Genomic DNA, 26813 nt, shown 5'->3' on the forward strand with positions numbered 1-26813 from the left:
TTTTTCAGGACATTCTCATGATAATTCCTTCTCCAAAGTGCAATAAATCTCAGGAGCTATTGGGTTTGGTGATTTTCTCAATGACAATGCATATTTGCATTTGTTTGCATTCGCAGATGGTATTCTGACAAACTCTTGTGAGGAATCATGGGTTTTACAATGACAAACAGCACTGGTCTGTGAGAGAATTCCAAATTAGGAAAATGAGTGGAATTTATTTGGAACTCTTGATACTTTTACATTCATTCCTGACCACTCAGTTTAGCAAAGTTCTTAGTTTATTAAACCATCCATATACAAAATGAGCATCTTTCTTCTCAGTTGCTTAGTATCACTGCTTTAACTAAAATTCAGTCTAGTCTTTTGTTCATTTTATAATTTATCGCTTTTTTGTAAACCATCAACTTTCGCTTTTGTTTTAATATGGATTTAAGAGTTCAGGTAGGATAAAACTATAAAGAAAAATCAAATTTGACCTTGGTGTTAGCAGGAGCACTGACAAATGTATAATGAGAAATTGCAAGGAAGAGTGATTGAAAACTACAACAAAGAATGAGGGCATAGCCTTTTTGCTGCCATTGCCAGAGAGCAGAGTTGAACTCTGGTTCAATGAAGAGTATAAAACCGTATGCCAAGTGCAGCACCATGAATATTCAAAAGTGAAACTGTTGAAGTTACAGCATAGGTTTCAATATGAGCTAAATAGTGGAAAAGTGAGCAAGGGGATGTGATGGATGGCAATTATAGGAAGAGGGGAAAGACTCCGATATAGTCACATAGATGGAAAGGTAAGAGACGTAGGCAGCTAGTGCATGAGTCTTCTGTGGCTGTCCCCATTTCAAACAGGTACGCTGTTTTGGAAGATGTAGGGGGGTGATGGATTCTCAGGGGAACTTAGCACGAACAGCCAAGTTTCTGGTATTGAGACTGGCCCTAATGTAATGAGAGGTACGACAGGTTCTAAGCGATCGATTGTGTTAGGCAACTCTCTCTAGTCTGAGGTACAGACAAAATGTTTCTGTAGCTAGTAGTGAAAATCAGAATGGTGTGCTTCTCTGGTGCCAGGATCAAGGAAGTCTCCGGGAGGGTGCAGAATGTTCTCAAGGGGGAGAGGGGCCAGCAGGAGGTCATTGTACACAATGGAACCAACAACATAGGAAGGAAAAAGGTTGAGATTCTGAAGGGAGATTACAGAGTTAGGCAGGAATTTCAAAAGGAGGTCCTCGAGAGTAGTTGGGAGCCAGGGAGATAGTGAGAAAGAGATCAATCTGAGACTGGTACAGTTGAGCAAAGAAGTGAGTCAAACAGTCTGAGCAGGCAGGAGCGAAGCAGAGAACAAGGTAGGACTGATAAATTAAACTGCATTTATTTCAATGCAAGAGGCCTAACAGGGAAGGCAGATGAACTCAGGGCATGGTTAGGAAGATGGGACTGGAATATCATAGAAATTACAGAAACGTGGCTCAGGGATGGACAGGGCTGGCAGCTTAATGTTCCAGGATACAAATGCTACAGGAAGGACAGAAAGTGAGGCAAGAGAGGAGGGGGAGTGGCGTTTTTGATAAGGAATAGCATTATAGCTGTGCGGAGGGAGGATATTCCCAAAAATACATCCAGAGACGTTATTTGGGTGGAACTGAGAAATAAGAAAGGGATGATCACTTTATAGGGATTGCATTATAGCCCCCCTAATAGTCAGAGGGAAATTGAGAAACAAATTTGTAAGGAGATCTCAATTATCTGTAAGAATAATAGGGTGGTTAAGGTAGGGGATTTTAACTTTCCAAACATAGACTGGGGCTGCCTTTATGTTAAGGATTCGGATGGAGAGGAATTTGTTAAGGGTGTACAAGAAAATTTTCTGATTCAGTATGTGGATGTACCTACAAGAGAAAGTGCAAAGCTTGACTTACTCTTGAGTAATAAGGCAGGGCAGGTGACTGAGTTGTCAGTGGGGGAGTTCTAAATTGGAGAAAGGCCAATTTTGACGGTATTAGGCAAGAACTTTCAAAAGCTAATTGGGCACAGATGGTCACAAAGGGACGGCTGGAAAATGGGAAGCCTTCAGAAATGAGATAACGAGAGTCCAGAGAAAGTATATTCCTGTTGTGGTGAAAGGAAATGCTGGTAGGTATAGGGAATGCTGGATGACTAAAGAAATTTGGGGTTTGGTGAAGAAAAGGAAGGAAGCATATGTCAGGTATAGACAGGATAGATCGACTGAATCCTTAGAAGAGTATAAAGGCAGTAGGAGTATACTTAAGAGCGAATTCAGGAGGGCAAAAAGGGGACATGAGATAGATTTCGCAAATAGAGTTAAGGAGAATCCAAAGGGTTTTTACAAATATATTGAGGACAAAAAGGTAACTAGGGCGAGAATAGGGCCCCTCAAGATCAGCAAGGCCACCTTTGTGTGGAACTGCAGGAGACGGGAGAGAGATACTAAATGAGTATTTTGCATCAGTATTTACTGTGGAAAAGGACATGGAAGATAATGGAATGTAGGGAAATAGATGGTGACATCTTGAAAAATGTCCATATTACAGAGGAGGAAGTGCTGGATGTCTTGAAAAGCATTAAAGTGGAAAAATCCCCAGGACCTGATCAGGTGATTCCTGAAGAAGGGCTTATGCCCGAAACGTCGATTCTCCTGTTCCTGACCTGCTGTGCTTTTCCAGCAACACATTTTCAGCCCTGATCAGGTGTACCCTAGAACTCTGTGGGAAGCTAGAGAAGTGATTGCTGGGCCTCTTACAGGGATATTTGTATCATCAATAGTCACAGGTGAGGTGCTAGACGACTTGAGGTTGGTAACATGGTGCCACTGTTTAAGAAAGGTGGCGGACAAGCCAGGGAACTATAGACTGGTGAGCCTGATGTCAGTGGTGGGCAAGTTGTTGGAGGGAATCCTGAGGGACAGGATGCATATGTATTTGGAAAGGCAAGGACTGATTAGGGATAAGCAACATGGCTTTGTGTGTGGGAAATTATATCTTTCAAACATGATTGAGTTTTTTAAATAAGTAACAAAGAGGATTGATGAGGGCAGAGCAGTAGATGTGATCTGTATGGAATTCAGTAAGGTGTTCGAGACGGTTCTTGTGGGAGACTGGTGTGCAAGGTTAGATCTCATGGAATACAGGGAGAATTTGCCATTTGGATACAGAACTGGCTCATAGTCAGAAGACATAGAGTGGTGGTGGAGGGTTGTTTTTCAGACTGGAGGCCTGTGACCAATAGGGTCGGTGCTGGGTCCACTACTTTTCATCATTTATATAAACGATTTGGATATGAACATAAGAGGTACAGTTAATAAGTTTGCTGATGACACCAAAATTGGAGATATAGTGGACAGCAAAGAAGGTTATCTCAGATTGTAATGGGATCTAGATCAGAAGTAGTGACCATAATACAATAAGCTTCAATCTGCAATTTGAGAGGGAGAGGGTACAATCGGAAGTGACAATATTTCTGTTGAACAAAGGGAACTATGGAGCTATGAAGGAGGAGCTAGCCAAAGTTCAATGGTGCAATACTTTAGCAGGGATGACAGTGGAGGAACAATGGCGGATATTTCTGTGTATAATGCAGACGTTGCAGATCAGTTCATTCCAAAAAGGAAGAAAGATCCTAGGAGGAGGCATGGTTGGCCGTGGCTGACGCGGAGTTTAAGAAACATATAAAGTTAAAAGAGAAAAGGTATAACATAGCAAAGATGAAAACGGAGGACTGGGAAGCTTATAAAGAACAACAGAGGATTACTAAGAAGGAAATATGCAGAGAAAAAATGAGGTATGAAGGTAAATTGGCCAATAATATAAAGGAGAATAGTAAAAGTTTTTTTAGGTATGTGAAAGGCAAAAAAAAGTTAAGACTAAAATTGGGCCCTTGAAGACAGAAACAGGGGAATATATTATGGGGAACAAAGAAATGGCAGAAGAATTGAATTTGTACTTCAGATCTGTGTTCACTGGGGAAGACACAAGTAATCTCCCTGAGGTAACAGTGGCTGAAGGACCTGAACTTAAGGGAATTTCTATTTGCTAGGAATTGGTGTTGGAAAGACTGTTAGGTCTGAAGGTTGATAAGTCCCCGGGGCCTGATGGTCTACATCCCAGGGTACTGAAGGAGGTGGCTCGAGAAATCGTGGATGTGTTGGTGATTATTTTCCAGAGTTCGATAGATTCGGGATCAGTTCCTGCGGATTGGAGGGTGGCTAATGTTGTACCACTTTTTAAGGAGGATGCGAGAGAGAAAACAGGAAGTTATAGACCAGTTAGTCTGACCTCAGTGGTGGGAAAGATGCTGGAGTCTATTATAAAGGATGAAATTATGACACATCTGGATAGTAACAATAGGGTAGGTCAGAGTCAGCATGGATTTATGAAGGGGAAAGCATGCTTGACTAATCTTCTGGAATTTTTTGAGGATGTAACTCTGAAGATGGATGAGGGAGATCCAGTGGATGTAGTGTACCTGGACTTTCAGAGAGCTTTTGATAAGGTCCCACATAGGAGGTTAGTGAGCAAAATTAGGGCACATGGTATTGGGGGCAAAGTATTAACTTGGATTGAAAGTTGGTTGGCTGATAAGAAGCAAAGAGTAGTGATAAACTGCTCCATTTTGGAATGGCAGGCAGTGACCAGTGGGGTACCGCAGGGATCAGTGCTGGGACCGCAGCTTTTTACAATATATGTTAATGATATAGAAGATGGTATCAGCAATAACATTCGCAAATTTGCTGATGATACTAAGCTGGGTGGCAGGGTGAAATGTGATGAGGATGTTAGGAGATTATAGGGTGACCTGGACAAGTTAGGTGAGTGGTCAGACGCATGGCAGATGCAGTTTAATGTGGATAAATGTATGGTTAGTCACTTTGGTGGCAAGAACAGGAAGGCAGATTACTACCTCAATGGCATCATTTTAGGTAAAGGGGCAGTACAGAGAGATCTGGGTGTTCATGTACACCACTCAATGAAGGTAAGCATGCAGGTACAGCAGGTAGTGAAGAAGGCTAATAGCATGCTGGCCTTCATAACAAGAGGGATTGACTATAGAAGCAAAGAGGTTCTTCTGCAGCTGTACAGGGCCCTGGTGAGACCGCACCTGGAGTACTGTGTGCAGTTCTGGTCTCCAAATTTGAGGAAAGACATTCTGGCTATTGAGGGAGTGCAGCGTAGGTTCACGAGGTCAATTCCTGGAATGGCAGGATTACCTTACGCTGAAAGACTGGAGCGTCTGGGCTTGTATACCCTTGAGTTTAGAAGACTGAGAGGGGATCTGATTGAGACATACAAGATTATTAAAGGATTGGACACTCTGGAGGCAGGAAACATGTTTCCGCTGATGGGTGAGTGCCGAACCAGAGGACACAGCTTAAAATAAGGGGTAGGCCATTTAGGACAGAGATGAGGAGAAATTTCTTCACCCAGAGAGTGGTGGCTGTGTGGAATGCTCTGCCCCAGCGGACAGTGGAGGCCCAGTCTCTGGATTCATTTAAGAAAGAGTTGGATAGAGCTCTTAAGGATTGTGGAATCAAGGGTTATGGAGATAAGGCAAGAACAGGATATTGATTAAGGATGATAAGCCATTATCATATTGAATGGTGGTGCAGGCTCGAAGGGCAGAATAGCCTACTCCTGCACCTATTGTCTATCGATGGGCCAATGGGCTGAGGAGTGGCCAGAGAGAAAAATGGCTATGATGACAGTTAATTATGTCAGTTTTAGAACATCACTACAGGGGCTCCTCAGGTCAAAAGTTTGAATCTTTGGCAATAATTGCAGTATTCAGTTTCATCAGCAACTCCTTAGATAAAGCACACTGCACCCACATGCACCTACGTATTGTTAGTAATCAAGACTGGAAGATAGCAAATGTCCTCTTGTTCAAGAGAGGAAGTAGAGACAAACCTTGTATATATAGACCAATGAGCCTTACTTTGGTTGTGGGTAAAGTGTTGGAAAAGGATATAAGAGGTAGAATTTAGAATCATTGAGAAAGGAATAAGCTGATTAGGCATAGTCAACATGGTGTTGTGAAGGGTGGGTAATGCCTCACAAACCTTATTGATTTCTTTGAGAAGGTGACCAAACAGGTAGATGAGGGTAAAACAGTTGATGAGGTGCAAATGGATTTCAGTAAGGTGTTTTATAATGTTCCCCATGGTAGGCTATTGCATAAAATACAGAGACATGGGATTGAGGGTGATTTAGCTGCTTGGATCAGAAATTGGCTAGCTGAAATAAGACCGAGGTTGGTGGTTAATGGGAAATGTTCATCTTGTAGTTCAGTTACTAGTGGTGTACCACGAAGATCTGTTTTGAAGCCACTGATGTTTGTCATTTCAATAAATGACCTGGATGAGGATGTAGGAGGATGGGTTAGTAAATTTGTGGATGACACTAAGGTTGGTGGAGTTGTGGATAGTGCTGAAGGATGTTGCAGGTTACAGAGGGACATAGATAAGCTGCAGAGCTGGACTGAGAGGTGGCAAATGGATTCTGATGTGGAAAAGCGTGAGGTGATTCACTTTGGAAGGAGCAACAGAAATAGAGAGTACTCGGCTAATGGTAAGATTCTTGGTAGTGTAGATGGGCAGAGACATCTCAGTGTCCCTGAAAGTTGGCACCCAGGTTGATAGGGTTATTAAGAAGGCATATGATGTTTTAGCTTTTATTGGTAGTGGGATTGGGTTTCTGAGCTTGAGGTCATGTTGCAGCTGTACAAATCAGCAGCCACATTTGGAGTATTGCATACAGTTCTGGCCACCACATTATTGGAAGGATGTGGAAGCTTTGCAAAGGGTTCAGAGGAAATTTTCTAGGGTGTTGCCTGGTATGGGTGTGACATTTTATGAGGAAAGGCTGAGGGACTTGAGACTGTTTTCATTAGAGAGAAGAAGGTTGAGAGGTGACTTAATTGAGACTTTTAAGATAACCAGAGAGTTAGATAGGGTGGACAGTAAGACCGTTTTCCCTCAGATGGTGTTGGTGAGCACAAGGGACATGGTTTTAAATTGAGGGATGATAAATATAGGACAGATGTCAGAGGTAGTTTCTTTACTCAGAGAGTAGTAGGGGCATGGAATACCCTGCCTGCAACAGTAGTGGACTCACCAACCTTAAAGGCATTTATATGGTCATTGGATAAATAAATGGATGATAATGGAATAGTGTAGGTTAGATGGGCTTCAGATTGCTTTCACAGGTTGGCGCAACATCAAGGGCCTGTACTGGGCTATAATGTTCTATGTTCTAAGTTTGCATTGGACAACAGGTAACAATTAAACCATATAAGTGCCGTACAATGATACTCTTTAATACAAGATTGTCTAAACACCTAGCAATAGCATTCGATGACATTATTATTGATGAATCCTCCATAATCAACATCCTGAGTATTAACATTAATCTGAAACTTAACTAAATCACCACATAAATACTTTGACTACAAGAGATTGGTAATGTGTGTTACTCACCCCTTTCCATCTTCAAGGCCCAAATCAAATGTATGATGGAATGCTCTCAATTTTCCTGTACAAATGCAGCTCAAAAACACTCAAGAAGCTTAACAGTTTACAAACTAAATAAGACCATTTCATAAGCATTCAATGCATCACCTGAAATCCATCTTAAACACCCACCAACAGCATACTGAGAAGTGCCTCCCAAACCCAGCATCTTTACCATCGAGAAGGGGAAGGATAGCAAGAATATGGGAACACTTTTATTTACATGTTCCCCTCCAAGAAATACATCATCCTAACTTGGAATTATACCAACATTCCTTTACTGCTGCCAATGGCACAGTCCTGGAATTCCCTTCTTCACAACAACTCTTGGGGCTCCTGCACTACATGGATTGCAGCATTTCAAAAAGACAGCTCATCATCACTTTTCATGCACATTTATACTTATCTTGCCAGTGAAACCTACATGCTTTGACTGAATTGAAGAAAGTCCCATTGATGGGCAAAATAAATTTATAATCCAAGTACAATTATATACTTACAATTAAATCCTTTACAAAGATATCTTCAAAGGGAAAAATGTTTCCTTCTGAGTTCAGAAAATAGAGACGCAGGTAGGTAGGCCAGTGAAGAAGGTGCTTGGTATGTTTTCCTTTATTGGTCAGAGTATTGAGTACAGGAGTTGGGAGGTCATATCAAGATCCCTGTATTTTGAAATACATCTAACATATGTTCAGTAACACAAATATTTGGCATTCTGTAGTCTGTTGGGACCGATGATCTCATTAAAATTGTGATATCATTGTGCATAATATGTATTTAACCTGAGTCAGCACTGTCCAATATAATATAGGTACTTTTAAAACTATTCTTATTAACATATACATGGCAATTAAATACAAGCACTGGTGAGAACAAATGCCTCTCTATCATTTTTCAATTTGAACTTTTCACCATTTTTATCTGCCTTCAAACCATGAACTCCCAAAGTGGCACAATTGTCACCAGGATCATGTCACAGTTCTGCAAAAATTAAAATGTTACAGGTTCAGGTTTTTGTGTTCTGAGTTGAATTGAATGAGCTTAATTTATGCAATATTGCATGAGCATGGAATCAAATGAAGACAGAATCATTCATTGCTGTTAAGTCCTTCATTGTTAAACGTACCATCAGGATCAACTCTCTGGGATCAAACCTTAAGATAAAGTGACTGGAATAGAGCCCATTTTGTATACTGTATATAAATTAAGTGATTCTACACAACTTAAAATGCTTTTGTTTATTCTCAAACTTCTGTAATTATCATATAAATCTTCCTATGCAACTTACTTCAAATAATTGCATTAATTTAAATTTCCATCTATGTTTGCATCATTTACTGTGTTTCATATTCATTTCTTTTCTGACCAACATAATCCTCATTTCTAATAATATTTAAAATATACCATAATAATACTCTCATCATTACACTAATGTGTTCGTAGGATTCTGTGAGCAACTCCATTGTGAATCATTACTTTTACAAGAAGAATCAGTATCTCTTGAAGAAGTTGTACACATGAGACATTATCATTTGTCAAAAGAAGGCACTGGTTAATGTTTCTGTACTATCATTATTGATAAAATGGCAGGGCAGGGACTGCCCAGTTAAAGGGCTCAACTAAAATGATGACAACCTTGACACCGCAAGAACTGGGTAGCATGTACTACAATTGCATTTTAATCATGTTAACATTCCATTCCTTTCTAGCGGTGGGAATAAAGACCAGTCCCCATGTCTCAAAGCTGGCCGTGGACTAAATAATATTGCAGTTACCTTCATACTGGAATAGGTTTTTCTCTTCAACCAATTATTAGGGGAGCTGATCATTCGTTTTACAAAACAATCTAACTTTCAAACCATTTGACTGGAATTCATGGAAAATTGATTTGTTTTTTCACATTCAGGAAGTCATTCATAACAGATTTAGACAGTAATTAGTGTGATACCCTTTTTAAATAATTTGAATAATGTTGATGATTTTAAGCCACATGAACTATTAGACATTTCCACTCTATGTTTATAAGACTGTGATAGTGCAACTGCCTTACTGGATTTTACTGGCATATACAGCACTAACTATGCAATTACATCAGATTGTAGACATGATACTTTAAAGCAGTAAGACAGTATGAAAGATCTTATGACAGTAAAGGTGTACTTTTTCACCCTTTCTGTCAAGCTAAAATATTCACTTAAAAGGTATCAGTATTTGGTGGAAGTATTCCTAGTAGTTTTTTTTCTGTTTGTGTCAAAGCAGATAAACAGCTAATTCAACTCTTTTTGCCTTTTTCTGTTAAGTGGTGATAGCAGTAAGAGATTTAAAATAAGTTTTAGTGAAAACAAGTATGTGATATAAAGCTGTCATTGTCATTTAGTTGATCTAAATAACATAACAATATTTCTTCATTCCAAGTTGAAAATAGCTTGTCTGAATGAATCACTGAATGTAAAACTTTTGAGGAAAGCGACAGTGAACTACTAAAACCTTACGACTGTGAATACAACGGACCATTATGACAACAAGAAACCGTGCACCATGAAAACATTCAATCACAATCACAATTACGAGGGAACAAAATAAAGTTTGCTTCAAAGTGTTTCCCACAGAGGGTCACTGGATATCATCTATCTGCCACAAGGCCACAGATGTGGGTGCGTGGAAGTGTCCTTCTCCATAATGATGGCCTGGCATTGTGGCCACAAATAATTAAAACTTTTCATTTACATCTTCCCAGAGTGGCAGTTCTGCTCTTTGCAATGGCAGTGTGCTCCTCTCTCTGTGGGGCTGCTGGCAAGACATTGCTGCAGACCTTTGACTGGACTAGCTGTGGTATGTGTTCTACCCAGTGTCCTTAATTAAACTGTGCTTCTGAAGGTGGCTTTCTCAAATTGGCTGCTTCCGGTTAGATTGTACAGATCAACATCCAAGTGTCACTAGCAGGACCAGGATATGCTTTTGGACCTGAATTCTCACGCAGACCTTTTGCCCTCTATTTGAAGTCATAGTTCATGTCAGCAAAAATTGTGCCGAAACATGACTAAAGCCTCTGCATAAAACAAAAGAGTATGTCATAAAATGATAGAAAAGAATAATGTTGAAAAGGTAGTCTAGCCTTGGGTTCAGATAGAGTCATACAGTACAGAAACATATCCTTCAGTCCAACTGGTCCATGCTAATTATTTTCCCAAACTAAACTAGTCCCATCTGCCTGCGCTTGGCCTATGTCCCCCCAAACATTTTTTATTTGTGTACTTATCTAAATGTCTTTTATAACTGTACCCAGATCTACCACTTCCTCTGGAGGCTCGTTCCACCCATGAACTACTCTGTTAAAACCATTGCCCCTCATGTTCTTTTATAAATCTTTCTCCTCTCTGCTTAAAAATATGATGCCTAGACTTGAAATTCCCCACCCTAGAGAAAAGACACTTGCCATTCACCTTATCTTTAATTTTATAAATGTCTGTAAGGTCAACCCTCAACCTCCTATGCTCCAGTGAAAAAAATGGTTATAATTTTGAATCTGTGAAGAATCTTACATGCGATTATTTCTGGTACTAATGCCCATCTTTAACATTCCCTCAGGATTAAGGATGACTTGTTTTGATTCCAGACTGATTAAATTTTGAGGTGGCTGATATGTCCAATGTGTGATGTACACACGCTGGTCAGTCACTCTTTGGATAGTCAGGTAAATAAGTTAATGGATTGTTTGTGTAATCCCTTCAATTCTTTGACTTTGCCTCTGAGTTCTCAATGAGGGCTTTTGACATGTATAGTGCCTTCCAGAATAAACCTTGTCCATTTTGGTCAATCACAAAGCAAGTCGATAGGGATGCCTGAACTTTGGATTTGATCTGGATTCCGAGCATTTCCCTGAACCATTTTCATTATGCTCCTGGATGTCTGCTCCCACAAGTTCTGAATAGATCAACTGCAGATTATTTGGAAATCAATGATCATCCTTACTTCCACCTCCCTTCTTGGCAACAAGTTATAAAAGTATTTCTAGATTCCTCCTACATCATGTCCTCAAAGCCATACATCTGTGTCCCCAACTCCATGCACTATCAGCTAATGGGCACAGATTTTCTTTGTCCAAATTGATTTATACCTTGTTGATGGTGAAAAGGCTCTTAGGAGTTAGGGAGTGAGTTACTCACTTCAGAATTCACAGCTACTTATTGCATGGTATCTTGTGGTTGGTCCACTAAAGCTTCTGTTCAAAGGTGACCCCTTCCACTATGTTATTTATGATGGCAGCAGCAATGACAATGCCATTGTATGTCAAGAATAAATGGTTAGTTAGCATCTTCATCAAGAGGAAAAAACTAAGTGTCCGGCACTTGTTTCATGCAAATGTCAGTTCTCATTTATCTGCCCAAGCATAAATGTTGTCCAAATCTTGCTTCAGAAGATAAAAATTGTTTCAATATCTGAAAAGTCATAACAGAAACTGAACACTGGACAATCACCAGAGATGGTTTCATGGGCTTTGATGAACCAGTTGAAGATTTTGGCCGAGGACACTATCCTGAGGGAACTCAGGTGCAATGTATGACTTCCTGAACTAGCAGTAATGTAGCCACTAAAGCAAACTTAAGAGTCCTCCTGTTCCTCAGTAGCAAAGTAAACACAAGTTGTAGCACAACAAGCATTGTATCCATTACCTGAGATAGCTTCTTGTGCAGTACAGAATATGATATCATAGAATCCCTACAATGTGGAGGTAGGCCATTCAGCCAATTGAGTCCACACCAACCCTCTGAAGAGCATTCCACAAACCTTCACTCCCACTAAACACCCCCCCCCACCACTTCCCCAATCCTGCATTTCCCATGGCTATCACACCTACCACCCTGCATATCCCTGGACTCTCCAATTTAGCATGACCGATCCACCCAACCTGAACACCTTAGGACTGTGGAAGAAAACTGGAGCACCCGGAGAAAACCTACGCAGACACAGGGATAGAATCGAACCCGGTTCCCTGTCGTTGTGAGGCAGTAGTGCTAACCACTGAGTCACCGTGGTGTTCTGCAGATGTGCCCACTGGAACCTTGCAAAGAGATGATGGCAAAACGTTTCAGGTCTATAGTGACTTTAACTCCCACTAACAATGTTGGTTACTGATTTTCGTCATTTATATAATTGATTTGGATGTGACTGTAGAAGGTATCGTTAGTAAGTTTGAAGATGACATCAAAATTGGTGGTGGAATGCACAGCAAAGACAAAGGTTACCTCCGAGTACAATGGGATCTTGATCAGACAGATCAATAGGCTGAGGAGTGGCATGTGGAGTGTAATTTAGATAAATGTGAGGTGCTGCATTTTGGAAAGGCAGATCAGGTCAGGACTTATGCACTTAATGGTAAGGTCCTGGAAACTGTTGCTGAACAAAGAGACCTTGGAATGCAGGGTCATAGTTCTTTAAAAGTGGAGTCACAGCGAAGAAGGTATTTGGAATGGTAGCCTTTATTAGCCAATGCATTGAGTATAGGAGTTGGGAGGGCATATTATGGCTGTACAGGACATTGGTTAGACCATTATTGGAATAATGCATGCAATTTTGGTCTCCTTACTATAGGAAGGATGTTGTGAAACTTGATAGGGTTCAGAAAAGTTTTACAAGGATGTTGCAAGATTGGATTTGAGCTACAAGGACAGGTAGATTAGACTGAGGCTATTTTCCCTGAAGCATCAGAGACAGAGGGGTGACCTTATAAAGGTTTATAAAATCATGCGGGTCATGGATACAGCAAACAGACAAGGTCTTTTCCTGAGCTTGGTAAATCCAAAACTAGAGGGCATAGGTTTAAGGTGAGAGGGGGAAAGACTTAAAGGGGAAACCTTTTCATGCAGATGGTAATGTGTGTATGGAACGAGCTGCTGAAGTGTTGGGAGGCTGATACAATCTTCTAGGAGAAAGTGAGGACAGCAGATGCTGGAGATCAGAGCTGAAAATGTGTTGCTGGAAAAGTGCAGGAGGTCAGGCAGCATCCAAGGAGCAGGAGAATTGACGTTTCGGGCATGAGTCTGAAGAAGGGCTCTCAAAGTTGATCTCTCATACAGGCCTTCTCACACAATTCAAATCATGTGCTAATTAAATAGGGATGGTGACTGATTCTTAAAGGGTTCCTGGCACACAGCATATTTTCTTTCTTCAACCACTCCATATGTACCTATATGCTCCCTCCATGCAGGTTAAAATTCCTTCTTCCTCATTCTATACAGCTTAAAAAGTGATTCAAAAGGTAACTATGCGGTAACCAGGCCTTAATGCTAATTAAAATAGCCATGGGAAATTGAACAGATATAGGAAGAATATATAATATGCCTTCATTGATGTTACATTGAGAATTGTTCAGTTGCATAGCTTTTGGAGATGTAAAATAAAGAGAAATATACAATGACTTATTTTGAATACTTGTTGCTATGAGACAGCAGAGAAAGTCTTATCTAGTAGACACACCATATAATGACAGATAAAGGAAGTGTCTGGTGATTGATGGTATTTCTCATTCTGTATAGAATCTGGTCCTCTGCACTGAATAGAAAGATCCGGCAATGCGCCACAGCTATTGTGTCCCTGTGAATTACCATGAACACAGTGAATGCTTCCAGGCAGGAGAAAGACAATCATTTAATAAGATATTATCCTAAGTCTTCCAACCACCATAACTATTGGACTTCTCAAAACAGGTCTTGATTGAAATACAATGTACAAAAAAGAAATGATCAAATTTATTGCCAATAATTATTTTCACAAGTTGCATGAGTTTTATTTTTAAATATTATGTATAAGACACAGAGGACTGCCAATTTACAGTATGCACAAGGAATGGGTTCTAAAGTTAGTTCAAATATATTTGTTGCTTTTCCATTCCTCACTAATATTTTCTATCTACCTGCATATTGCACAGGGATTTTTTAAAGTTAATTGTATAACTTTTTCCTTCTTTCCAATACAGACCATAATACAGTGGTACTGTTCAATGTTATTGTTTCTTCAAACCCTCAATTGCCAAACAGAGTCACTGAAGACCTCATGGCTTTTCCGGCAATCATTTTGGAATGGCTACAGAGCTGCAGCGAACTTTTAATAGATCAGTTGTACAATTGTAGGTCTGTGTGGGGATATTTTCCTCACATTTTACTGGTACTGATGCCTTATTTATAAAACTCGGTGTTCAGGGAAAATGTTTACATTCTTTGTAGTTTTTCATACACAGAAAAGGAAATTGCCTGCTGAAGTCACTTTGTTGTGACATAAACAATGGAAATGTGTTTGCTGCAGCTACTGGTGAGTGAAATAGATGAAAAGGCAACTCATCAAATGCTTTACATTTCACATCTCAGTTTAGGACAATTTATTAAAAAAAAGAAGTAAATCATTGGCGTGACAGATATATTTGGGATTATTAGCACTGGATTTGCCCAGCAACGATCGCAGTCAACATAGGAAGTAAAAGGGACCAAGAAATAAGTAGCCATTGGCTTAAAAATGAACAGACATATCTTTTTAGTTTAGTGAAATCTTTATTAAATTAGGATTTAATTAGCTTTAAAATTTTCATTAGTATTTTGTAAATTGTTAGGGGAAGAAATACATTAGCATCATTAAATTGACACAAACTTTGTGCAGAAAGGGTGTCTTTAAATTTCGTTGCCAGGCATAAAGCAGGTAATAGTGATCTGAGAAAAATTAGCTCAACCAATGTTTTTTCTATTGAACCCTAAACACTCATTAGCATATTTAAGAGTATCTAAGTCAGACCACCAGATACCTAAACACAAAAACCTTTATAAATATGGTGGTGACCTTAATATATCTGCAGAATGCCTGCAGAATATTACAGGCTGTTAGGAATGTAGGACAATAACTGCATAGGATATAAGAGCCGGTGCAGGCCACTGGACCCCTTGGTCTTGCTCTGCCATTCAACTAGATCATTGCTTCTACTTCAATACCATTTTCCTGTACTATCCTCATATCCCTTGATGCCTTTTATGTGAAGCAATCCATCAATGTCTGTCTTGATTATAATCAATGACTGAGCTTCCACAGCCATCTGGGCCAGAGAATTTCAAAGATTCATTGCCCTTTTTAATAAAGTAATTCCTCCTCATTGCATTCCTAAATAACCTATCCCTTATTTTCAGACACTGTCCTTTGGTTGTCGGGTCCAAGCCAGGGGTGACATCCTTCCTGCAGCTACCCTGTAAGAAATTTGCAAGCTTCAACTATCTTATATCTTATTATTCTAAACTAAGGATAGTGGGTTGATTTGAAGAGCACCAATGATGATAAATTTATTTTAGTTTACCTTGGCACTTGGAAACGCTACTATTCATTGAAGGTTTTATTGCAGTTCAGCAAGTAATCCGACTTCACAGAGAAGGTGATTACATTGCTATGCTTTGTAAATATCACACCTGTCAACATTTTGACACATTTGTAGACTTCAGACTGCTTTGGTAGATTTCCCATGCTGTGGCTTGCAAGGATCCACAGATATAAAGATTTAAAGCATTACTTGGAGAGGACTATCATGAAATGGGAGTTATTTGTAGAGGTAGCAAAAGTGTCTTCTCATATGCCAGGCCTATAAATGAGTAGCAGATGTCAACATAATGCATTAGATATTGCCTCATCCATATTTGATTTTAACCCATAATTTTTTATCTTCCACGTTTAGAATTCTGCTGCCTATATCCTAACTTATGCCAAATTCCAATGACTCATTACCATTATGTGCTGGCAATTTGTTTATGTTGTGCACACATGTTAATTCACAGATGTTGACTTCTGTGTGGTCTGTACAGGAATGTTCAGGTTGATGCAAAAAGAACTCTGTGGGAAGCAAGGAAGAGATTGCTGAGCCCCTTGTGAGATATTTGTATCATCGATAGCCATGTGTGAGGTTGGAGGTTGGCTAACCTTGTTTTACTATTTAAGAAAGGTAGTAAGGAAATGCCAGGGAACTATACGCCGGTGAGCCTAATATTGGTGGTGGCCAAGTTGTTAGAGGGAATGCTGAGGGACAGGATTTACATGTATTTGAAAAGGCAAGGATTGATTAGGGACAGTCAACATGGCCTTTTGCATGGGAAATTGTGTCTCACTAACTTGATTGAGTTTTTTGAAGAAATAACAAAGAGGATTGATGGTGGTAGAGCCGTGGATGTGATCTATATAGACTTCAGTAAGGCGTTCGGCAAGGTTCCTCATAGTAAGCTGGTTAGTAAGGTTAGATCACTCAAAATAAAGGGAGAACTAGCTACTTGGATACAGAACTGGTTCAAAGGAGACAGAGGGTGGTGGTGGAGGGTGCTTTTCAGACTGGAGGCCTCTGACCAGCAGTGTGTCATAAGCATCGGTGCTGGGTCCACTGCTTTTAGTTACTTATATAAATGATTTGGATGTGAACATAGAAGGTATGGTTAGTAAGTTTGCAGATGACACTAAAATTGGAGCTGTAATGGACTGTGAAGAAGGAACCCTCAGAGGACAACAGGGTCTGATCAAATGGGCCAATGGCCAAGGAGTGGCAAGTGGATTCTAATGGGAATAAATGTGATTTGCTGCATTTTAGAAAGGCAAATCAGGGCATGACTTATATACTTAATGGTAAGGTGCTAGGAAATCTTGCTGAACAAAGAGACCTTGGAGTGCAGGTTCATAGTTCCGTGAAAGTGGAGTTACAGGTAGATAGGATAGTGAAGACGACATGTAGTATACCAGCCTTTATTGGTCAGTGCATTGAGCATCGAAGTCGGAAGGTCATGTTGCAGCTGTAAAGGATATTGGTGAGACCACTATTGAAGTACTGAATGCAATTCTGGTCTACTTCCTATCAGAAGGATGTTGTGAAACTTGAAAGGTTTCAGAAAAGATTTACAGGGTTGAAGGGTATGAGCTATAGGGAGAGGCAGAATAGACTGGGACTATTTTCTCTAGAGCATTGGAGGCTGAGGGGTGACTTTACAGAGGTTTATAAAAATCATGAGGGGATGCATAGAATAAATAGACAAGATCTTTTCCCCAGTGTGAGGGAGCCCAAAACGAGAGGGCATAGGTTTTAGGTGAGGGAGAAAAATACAAAAGGGACCTAAGGGGCAACCTTTTCACACAGAGGGTGGTGCATGTATGGAATGAGCTGCCAGAGGAAGTGGGGGAGACCAGTGCAACTTATAACATTTAAAAGGCATCTGGATGGGTATGTGAATAGGAAGGGTTTAGAAGGATATGGGCCAAATAGAGTCATAGAGATGTACAGCATGGAAACAGACTCTTTGGTCCAACTCGTCCGTGCCAACCAGATGTCCCAACCCAATCTAGTTCCACCTGCCAGCACCCAGCCCATATCACTCCAACCCTTTCTATTCATACACCTATCCAGATGTCTTTTAAATTTGCATTTGTACTAGCCTCCACCATTTCCTCTGGCAACTCATTCCATACACGTACCACCCTCTGCATGAAAAACGCTTCCCCTCTCATCCGAAACTTATGCCCTCTAGTTCTCGACTCCTCCACCCCAGGGTTGAGAGTGTAGTGCTGTAAAAGCACAGCAGATCAGGCAGCATCCAAAGGCCCTTCATCAGGAAAGGCTTATGCCCAAAACGCCGATTTGGCTGCTCCTTAGATGCTGCCTGAGCTGTTGTGCTTTTCCAGTACAATACTCTCGATTCTGAGCTCCAGCATCTGCAGTCCTCACTTTCTCCTGCCCCACCCCAGGGAAAAGACTTTGTCTATTTATCCTATTCATGCCCCTCATATTTATCCTATTCATGCCCCTCATGATTTTATAAACCTCTATAAAGTCACTCCTCAGCCTCCGACGCTCAAGGGAAAACAACCCCAGCCTATTTGACCTCTCCCTATAGCTCAAATTCTCCAACCATGGCAACATCCTTGTAAATCTTTTCTGAATCCTTCCAAGTTTCACAACATCTTTCCAATAGGAAGGAGACCAGAATTGCACGCAATATTCCAAAAGTGGCCTAACGAATCTCCTGTACAGCTGCAACATAACCTTCCAACTCCTGTACTCAATATTCTGACCAATAAAGGAAAACATACCAAATACCGCCTTCACTATTCTATCTACCTGCCACTCTACTTTCAAGAAGCTATGAACCTGCACTCCAAGGTCTCTTTCTTCAGCAACACTCCCTAGGACCTCCCCAAATAAGTGAATAAGTCCTGCTAAGATTTGCTTTCCCAAATGCAGCACCTCACATTTATCTAAATTAAGCTCCATCTGCCACTCCCCAGCCCACTGGCCCATCTGATCAAGAAACTGTAGTAATCTGAGGTACCTTCGTCGCTGTCCACTACACCTTCAATTTTGGTGTCATCTGCAAACTTACTAACTGTATCTCTTATGCTCACATCCAAATCATTTACATAAATGACAATAATAGTGGACCCAGCATCAATTCTTGTGGCACTCCACTGGTCACAGACCTCCAGTCTGAAAAACAACTCTCCACCACCACCCTCTGTCTTCTACTTTTGAACCAGTTCTGTATTCAAGTGGCTCGTTCTCCCTGTATTCCATGAGATCTAACCTTGCTAATCAGTCTTCCATGAGGACCTTCTCGAACACCTTAATGAAGTCCATACAGATCACGTCTACTGCTCTGCCTTCATCAATCCTCTTTGTTACTTCTTTAAAAAACTCAATCATGTTTGAAAGACATAATTTCCCAAGCACAAAGCAAAATCATGTTGACTATCCCTAATCAGTTCTTGCCTTTCCAAATACATGTACATCCTGTCCCTCAGGATTCCCTCCAACAACTTGCCCACTGGTCTATAGTTTCCTGGCTTTTCCTTACCACCCTTCTTAAACAGTGGCACCACGTTAGCCAACCTCCAGTCTTCCAGCATCTCATCTGTGACTACTGATGATATGCATATCTCAGCAGGGGGCTCAGCAATCACTTTCCTAGCTTCCCATAGAGTTCTAGGGTACACCTGATCAGGCTCTGGGGATTTATCCAGTTTTATGTGTTTCATGACATCCAGCACTTCCTCCTCTGTAATATGGACATTTTTCAAGATGTCACCACCTATTTTCCTATATTCTATATCTTCCATGGCCTTTTTCACAGTAAATACTGATGCAAAATACTAATTTAGAATCTCGCTCATCTCCTGCGGCTCCACACAAAGGCTGCCTTGCTGATCTTTGAGGGGCCCTATTCTCTCCCTTTTGTCCTTAATTATTTGTAAAAATCCTTTGGATTCTCCTTAACTCTATTTGCCAAAGTTTGATTAGATTAGATTAGATTCCCTACAGTGTGGAAACAGGCCCTTCAGCCCAACAAGTCCACACCGACCCTCTGAAGAGCACCCCACCGAGACCCATTCCTCTACATTCACCCTTTACTAATACACCTAACACTATGGGCAATTTAGCATGGCCAATTCACCTAACCTGCACATCTTTGGACTGTGGGAGGAAACCGGAGCACCCGGAGGAAACCCACGCAGACACTGGGAGAATGTGCAAACTCCACACAGACAGTTATCTCATGTCCCCTTTTTGCCCTCCTGATTTCCTTCTTAAGTATACACCTACTGCCTTAAACGCTTCTAAGGATTCACGCTATCTATCCTGTTTATACCTGACCTGTGTTTCTTTCTTTTTCTTAACCAAACTCTCAATTTCTTTAGTCATCAAGCATTCCCTATACCTACCAGCCTTTCCTTTCACCCTAACAGGAATATACTTTTTCTGGACTCTCGTTATCTCATTTCTGAAGGCTTCCCATTTTCCAGCCGTCCCTTTACCTGCGAACATCTGCCCCAAATCATCTTTTGAAAGTTCTGGATTAGTGGTGCTAGAAGAGCACAGCAGTTCAGGCAGCATCCAAGGAGCAGCGAAATTGACGTTTCGGGCAAAACCCCTTCATGAGGAATAAAGGCAGAGAGCCTGAAGCGTGGAGAGATAAGCTAAAGGAGGGTGGGGGTAGGGAGAAAGTAGCATAGAGTAAGCAAATGTGGCTGTGGTACCGAGTTTGTTTCACAACATGGTTGAAGAGCTTCAGGGCAGAGGAAATGACCTGGGAGTTGCAGTGGGAGAGGGACTCCCTGATATTCTTGTAGAGAGAAGAGGAAAACTTCTTCAAGGCAGGCATCCTTGCAAGAGGATTCGCAGTAGGGTTAAAATCAACTAGGTAAAATCAATGACTGCAGATGCTGGAAACCAGATTCTGGATTAGTGGTGCTGGAAGAGCACAGCAGTTCAGGCAGCTTGCCTAATACCATCAAAATTAGCCTTTCTCCAATTTAGAACTTCATCTTTTAGATCCAGTCGATCTTTTTCCATCACTATTTTAAAACTAATAGAATTATGGTCATTAACCCCAAAGTGCTCCCCCAGTGACACCTCAGTCACCTGCCCTGCCTTAATTCCCAAGAGTAGGTCAAGTTTTGCACCTTCTCTCATAGGTACATTCACATACTGAATCAGAAAATGTTCTTGTACACACTAAAGAAATTCCTCTCCATCTAAACCCTTAACACTATGGCAGTCCCAGTCTATGTTTGGAAAGTTAAATCCTCTACCATAACTACCAAAACTTCCCTGGATGTATTTCCAGGAATATCCTCCCTCAGTAAGGCTGTATGCCATCCCTTATCAAAACATCACTCCCCCTCCTCTCTTGCCTTCCTTTCCATTCTGCCTGTAGCATTTGTATCCTGGAACATTAAGCTGCCAGTCCTGTCCATCCCTGAGCCATGTTTCTGTAATTTCTATGATATCCCAGTCCCATGTTCCTAACCATGCCCTGAGTTCATCTGCCTTCCCTGTTCGACCTCTTGAATTGAAATAAATGCAGTTCAATTTATCAGTCCTACCTTGTTCCCTGTTTTGTTCCTGCCTGTTCCAACTGTTTGACTTGCTGCTTTTCTCAACTGTACCAGTCACAGATTGTGCTGGCAAATGGGACTAGATTTACATAGGATATCTCGTCAGCATGGACTATTTGGACCAAAGGGTCTGTTTCCAGACTGAACGTCTCTTTGGCTGTATGATACTAAAGTGGCACAATCTAGCAGGGCGATTGTCCATCACACGAGTTCATTGACATAAAAACAGAAATTGCTGGAAAAACTGGCAGCATCTATTGAGAGAAAGTGGAATTCATGTTTCACGTCTAATGACTCTCCTTCAGAACAGAATTATCCAGCAATTTCTGTTTTTGTTTCAGATTTCCACTATCCACAGTTCTTTGTTTTATTTCATTGATATATATTGGCTTCCAGGGAACCAATGCCTCATTTTAAAATTCTCATTCATGTTTCAGATCTGTCCAAAATCTGATTCTTTGTATCTCTAAATCTTCTTTCAGCCTTACAACCAAGATATCAAGAATCCAATTCTGGCCTCACAAAGCATGTCCAATAACAACCATGGTTTCAGTTGCCCAGCTAAGTTATAGAATTACCTCTCAAAACCTCTTGGTCTCGCTGTCTATTTTCTGCTTTTATGAAACTCCTTAAAACTTACCTCTTTGATTCAGCTTTTCCCCATTTTCCTTATGTGGCTGATGTCACATTTAGTTTGACAATGCCCCAGTGAAATGCCTTGTAATGTTTTTACTGTATGAGAGATCCTATATAAAATACAATTTGTTGATATTGTGCTCTGAGCTTTTCCTTTGCTGCCACTTAATTATAGCAACAATTAATTTACTACGACCAAGAGGTCATAACAGAAATGGTGCCCTCACAGCAACAAAAACTAATGGATGGAACAAAATCCTGTTAAACATCAATGTCTGTTGATAAAATGTCATTGTGTAGAACTTACACAGCTGTTGACAGGATCTGCCAGTGCTGTTTTGGTTAACATTGATGAAAATCCCAGAAAAATAGCATAAAAGCTATTGACATTATTTTTCTTGAGTTTTTACCAACTTCAGCTAAAGTAATGACAGAACATGAGAAAAACTCCTACAGAACTTCCAATAATTGTATCTAGATCAGAAACAGAATGGGATCAAAGATGGATCTTGGGATACTCCTGAGATTACACTAAAGGTCAGAAAAGACACCACTGGGGGAAATTCATTGTCAATGACCAGACAGGTGAGCTGGAAAGCAGGCAAGGCCAGTCTCATTTAGGTGTACAATGGAAGAGGAACATTCGAGGAGGATGAAGTGGTCAAATACTGCAGAGTGGGTGGAAAATGGGAGGGGAAATACCCATTTGGTCATACATATTTCAGTGCTCAGGCATGACAAAATCTAATTGATGGAATGAAATATGAAATTACAAGAAGGATGAGAACAGATTTGGGACTGTGGTGCTGGAAAAGCACAGCAGGTCAAGCAGCATCCGAGAAACAGGAAAATTGACATTTCAGGCAAAAGCCCTTCATCAGGAATTGTCCAGCACCACACACTCGACTCAAAACTCCAGCATCTGCGGTCCTCACTTTTGCCCAGGTTTGGGAGGTGACAATACCTTCTGTAATTTTGGACAAGAATGAGAGATTGGGGATGGAGTGTAGGCTTGCAGAGGCATAGAGGGGAATATGATGTGTTGTGGATGCACAGCAATGGGAGTTGGACACATTCATAATTTCCTCTACCATGAGGTCAGGGAAATAAATGATTTGCTGGGAATGTAAAGGGAACAGGATGAGGATATCAAGGGTGATATCAAAATAGAAAGAGGTACAGAAGAGAATCTGGAGAGATAGGTTCAGGGTTAAGCAGATGATGCAAGCAGGTGGAGGGTGTAGTTGCATGAAGCTTTGTTTAGTGTGCAAAGGAATGTAGCAGAGACAATTGAATGAAGATTCCATACATAGGATCAGAAGAGGTCCATAAGCTCTTGCTATTGAAAGGTGCACCTTGAAGGCCATTGCTGGCACTGGGTAAACGGATATAGAATTTATAGGATATCAAAACTTGCAAACAATACAGCCTATTGTGGGCGGCACGGTGGCACAGTGGTTAGCACTGCTGCCTCACAGCGCCAGAGACCCGGGTTCATTTCCCGCCTCAGGCGACTAACTGTGTGGAGTTTGTACATTCTCCCTGTGTCTGCGTGGGTTTCCTCCGGGTGCAACGGTTTCCTCCCACAGTCCAAAAATGTGCAGGTCAGGTGAATTGGCCACGCTAAAATTGCCTGTAGTGTTAGATGTAGGGGTAAATATAGGGGAAGGGGTATGGGTGGGTGCGCTTCAGCGGGTCGGTGTGGACTTGTTGGGCCGAAGGGCCTGTTTCCACACTGTAAGTAATCTAATCTAAATCTATACTGTTGCAAATGTTTAAAAAGTAGAAAATGCAATTGCATGAGAGAGGTGACATAATAGGTTCAATTGTTTCATGCAGTTATAGTCATACAGCATGGAAATAGACCCTTTGGTCCAACTCATCAATACTGACCCGGTTTCTCAAACTAAACTAGTCCCTCCCAACAGTTCCTCCACATGTACCTGTCCAAATGTCTTTAATTGTACCGGTCTCTACCACTCCCTCTAGCAGTTCACTCCGTACAAGCACCACCTTCTGTGTGAAAAAGTTGCCCCTCGGGTCCCTTTTAGACCTTCCCCCTCTCACCTTAAACCTATGCCCTCTATTTTTGGACTCCCCTACCCTAGGGAAAAAACTTGGCTATTCAGCTTATCTATGCTCCTCCCTATTTTATAAATCTCGATAAGGTCACCTCTCAACCTCCTAAACTGGGGCGGGGGTGGTGAGGGGGGAATCCCAGCCTGTCCAGCCTCGCTTTATAACTCAAACCCTCCAGTCCTGATAGCATCCTTGTAAATCTTTCCTGCACCCTTTCCAGTTTAGTAACATCCGTGTTACAACAGGGCGACTACAACTGCACATTACTCCAAAAGCAGCCTCACCAATGTCCTGTACAGCCGGAAAGAGACATCCCAACTTCAATGTCTCAGAATTTCGTTCTAAAGCGCGAACTGGAACATTTCCAATATTAATTTACGATTGCATCAGGAAGTTTTACTTAATGTATATAATCTGTTGTTGGCATCTTACCTTTCAATGACAGATTCGCTTTGATAGCTAATACGAGGTAAAAACAATGACTGCAGATGCTGGAAACCAGATTCTGGATTAGTGGTGCTGGAAGAGCACAGTAGTTCAGGCAGCACCCAAGGAGCAGCGAAATCGACGTTTCGGGCAAAAGCCCTTCATCAGGATTTAGCCTGACGAAGGGCTTTTGCCCGAAACGTCGATTTCACTTGATAGCTAATACGTTTGGTGGTTGTTCAGTGCAAATCTTAAATGGATAAATTAAAATGGGTCATGGTACGATGGTATCCTTTATCACGAATCCTACCTGTAATATTGCAGCTCTGAATCCAATTGTGCCACACTCCTCTGTAGCAATGGAACTTGTTTCGCTGTGGTCTCCAGACCTTTCACTTTCTCGAGGCTCCCCAACAAGGCTTGGCGCGCCTGTTCGACCCTTTTCCTCATCTGCAGCTGCTCCTTCCTCAGGTTCCTGTTGCACTCCTCCAGCTTCAGCAGAGCTTCCTGCGACCTGCTCAGCTCCCTCTCCACCTCCTGGCTGAAGCGGATCGCCTCTTCGATCTGCCCGTCCCTGGAGCTGCGGATCAGCTCGATCTCCCTGAGGACACTCCGCAGGCCCTTGTGCTGCTGCTGCTGCTGCTGCTGGCGGGCGGCTCGCCCGGTGCTGCTGGTGGCCGCCCTGCTCCACGCCAGGAAGCAGTGCTGGGACGGGTGGCTGGCGTGGCTCTTCCACAGGCCGACCTGGAGGGCGAGCGAGCGGGCGTCGCTGCTCTGCAGGGCGGCCCTCATATCCTCCACCAGCTCCCGCAGGCTCTCGTTCTCCAGCTCCAGCTTGGCGATCTTGTCCTCCGCAGCTTCCAGGGCCACTATGTCCTCGTAGCATTCCCGGCTGCAGGAAGCGTGCTGCTTCCCGGAGAGCCCCCTGGGCTGGCCCGGGGACGGCCCGGGGCTTCTCTTGCGGCGCCTGAGCGGACTCCTCAGCCGGATCTGGGTCTCGATGTGCTGGCTCTCTTTGGCCACCAGCAGCCGGCCCGTCTCGTACTGGCAGCCGGCCCTGCTGCTGAAGTGGCCGCACAGTCTGGCGTGGAACTGCCTGAAGCTGAGCTCCCGGGGCACCTGCTCCAGGGTCCCCGCGCCCTCCTCGGGATCCGAGCCCTCGTCCAGCCCCAGGATCTCGCACAGGGTCCGGAAGTCCTCCCCGGGGATCCTGCCCTCTCCCTCGCAGTCCAGGTGGTGGAAGATCTCCTGCAGGTACTGGTCCAGCCCGGTGGCCAGCACGATGATCTCGTTCTCCACCCCCCGGTCCAGGCCGTAGTGGTAAGCCAGCGCGCTGACGATCCATTGGGTCCGCCGCGCCGGGCACCTGTAGGGATCGCAACTCTCCGGCCTCTCCATCATCTCCACAACCCAACCTCTCCAACAAAGAACACACACACACACAGAGACACTCACTAAAGTTCACAACCCCCTCCTCCCCCCTCCCCCTCTCAGCCGTTCAGGGGGTCGGGGTCGAGCTGGAGTTTAAAGGCACAGGGTGAGAGGCACTGTTCCCATCACCCATGGTGGTGAGTTGTGCAGAAGATGCGCTCCCAGCTCGGGCGACTCTTGTGACTGGGACTGGAGTTGCCCGATGCTCTGAGTTTTCAGCGTTCGCTCATTCGCGCTCTCTCCGCTGCAATTGGAAGCGATTATCAAAATAAAAGTGCACGCGTTCTGTGTGACGCCAGCCAGGGGAGAGGGAGGGAAGGAGGAGGAGGAGGAGAGGTGGGGGGTGGGGGGCGGGGAGAGAAGGGGATGGGGAGGGGATCCAGGATGAAGGGCCAAAGCTTGGTTCGAGATTTCTGATGCTTTGCTTTAATCCTCTCCTTAGCAGAAACGCCCCCGGTGGACCCGTGGCTCTGTAAACGCACACGTTTGCCGGTGGACGGTGTCGAAGCCGCCTCCTCGATTCTCTGACCACTTCACGGCACACCCGCCCTGGGCACTCATAAAAGAGAAATCGCAGAACCAGACGATAGTTGCGGTGGAGCGAAGTGGCCATTCGGCCAGTCGTGTCTATGTCGGTCCACTCTCCCGCCTGTCCGCTGTAACGTGACAAATCATTCCTTTTCTGGCTATCACCCAATTCCCTTTTCGAAGAGTCCACACTATCAGGAAGTGCATCCGAGATTTAAACACTGTGTGAGAAGAGATTTTCTCATTGCCATTGTTTCTTTTTGTCCATTACCTTAAATCTGTACCCCCTGCCTCTCAATCATCT

At 42.5% G+C, this 26813-nt stretch overlaps 1 protein-coding gene across 2 annotated transcripts in view; it reads right to left on the reverse strand.

Moving 5' to 3' along the window:
• efcc1 (EF-hand and coiled-coil domain containing 1) overlaps positions 1-26275 on the reverse strand; it is a 93933-nt gene extending 67658 nt beyond the window's left edge. Inside the window, exon 1 of one of the 2 annotated variants that reach the window (XM_072582207.1) lies at positions 24861-26274. In XM_072582207.1, coding sequence (XP_072438308.1) covers positions 24861-25951 — 1091 coding nt within the window. In that variant the 5' untranslated portion in view covers positions 25952-26274. Of the gene's footprint in view, positions 1-24860 lie in introns of both variants that reach the window. The other variant, XM_072582208.1, reaches the window with a different exon arrangement.
• Positions 26276-26813: the final 538 nt, after the last annotated feature.

The sequence above is a fragment of the Chiloscyllium punctatum genome, chromosome 12 (assembly GCF_047496795.1).
Source record: "Chiloscyllium punctatum isolate Juve2018m chromosome 12, sChiPun1.3, whole genome shotgun sequence".
NCBI lineage: Eukaryota > Metazoa > Chordata > Chondrichthyes > Orectolobiformes > Hemiscylliidae > Chiloscyllium > Chiloscyllium punctatum.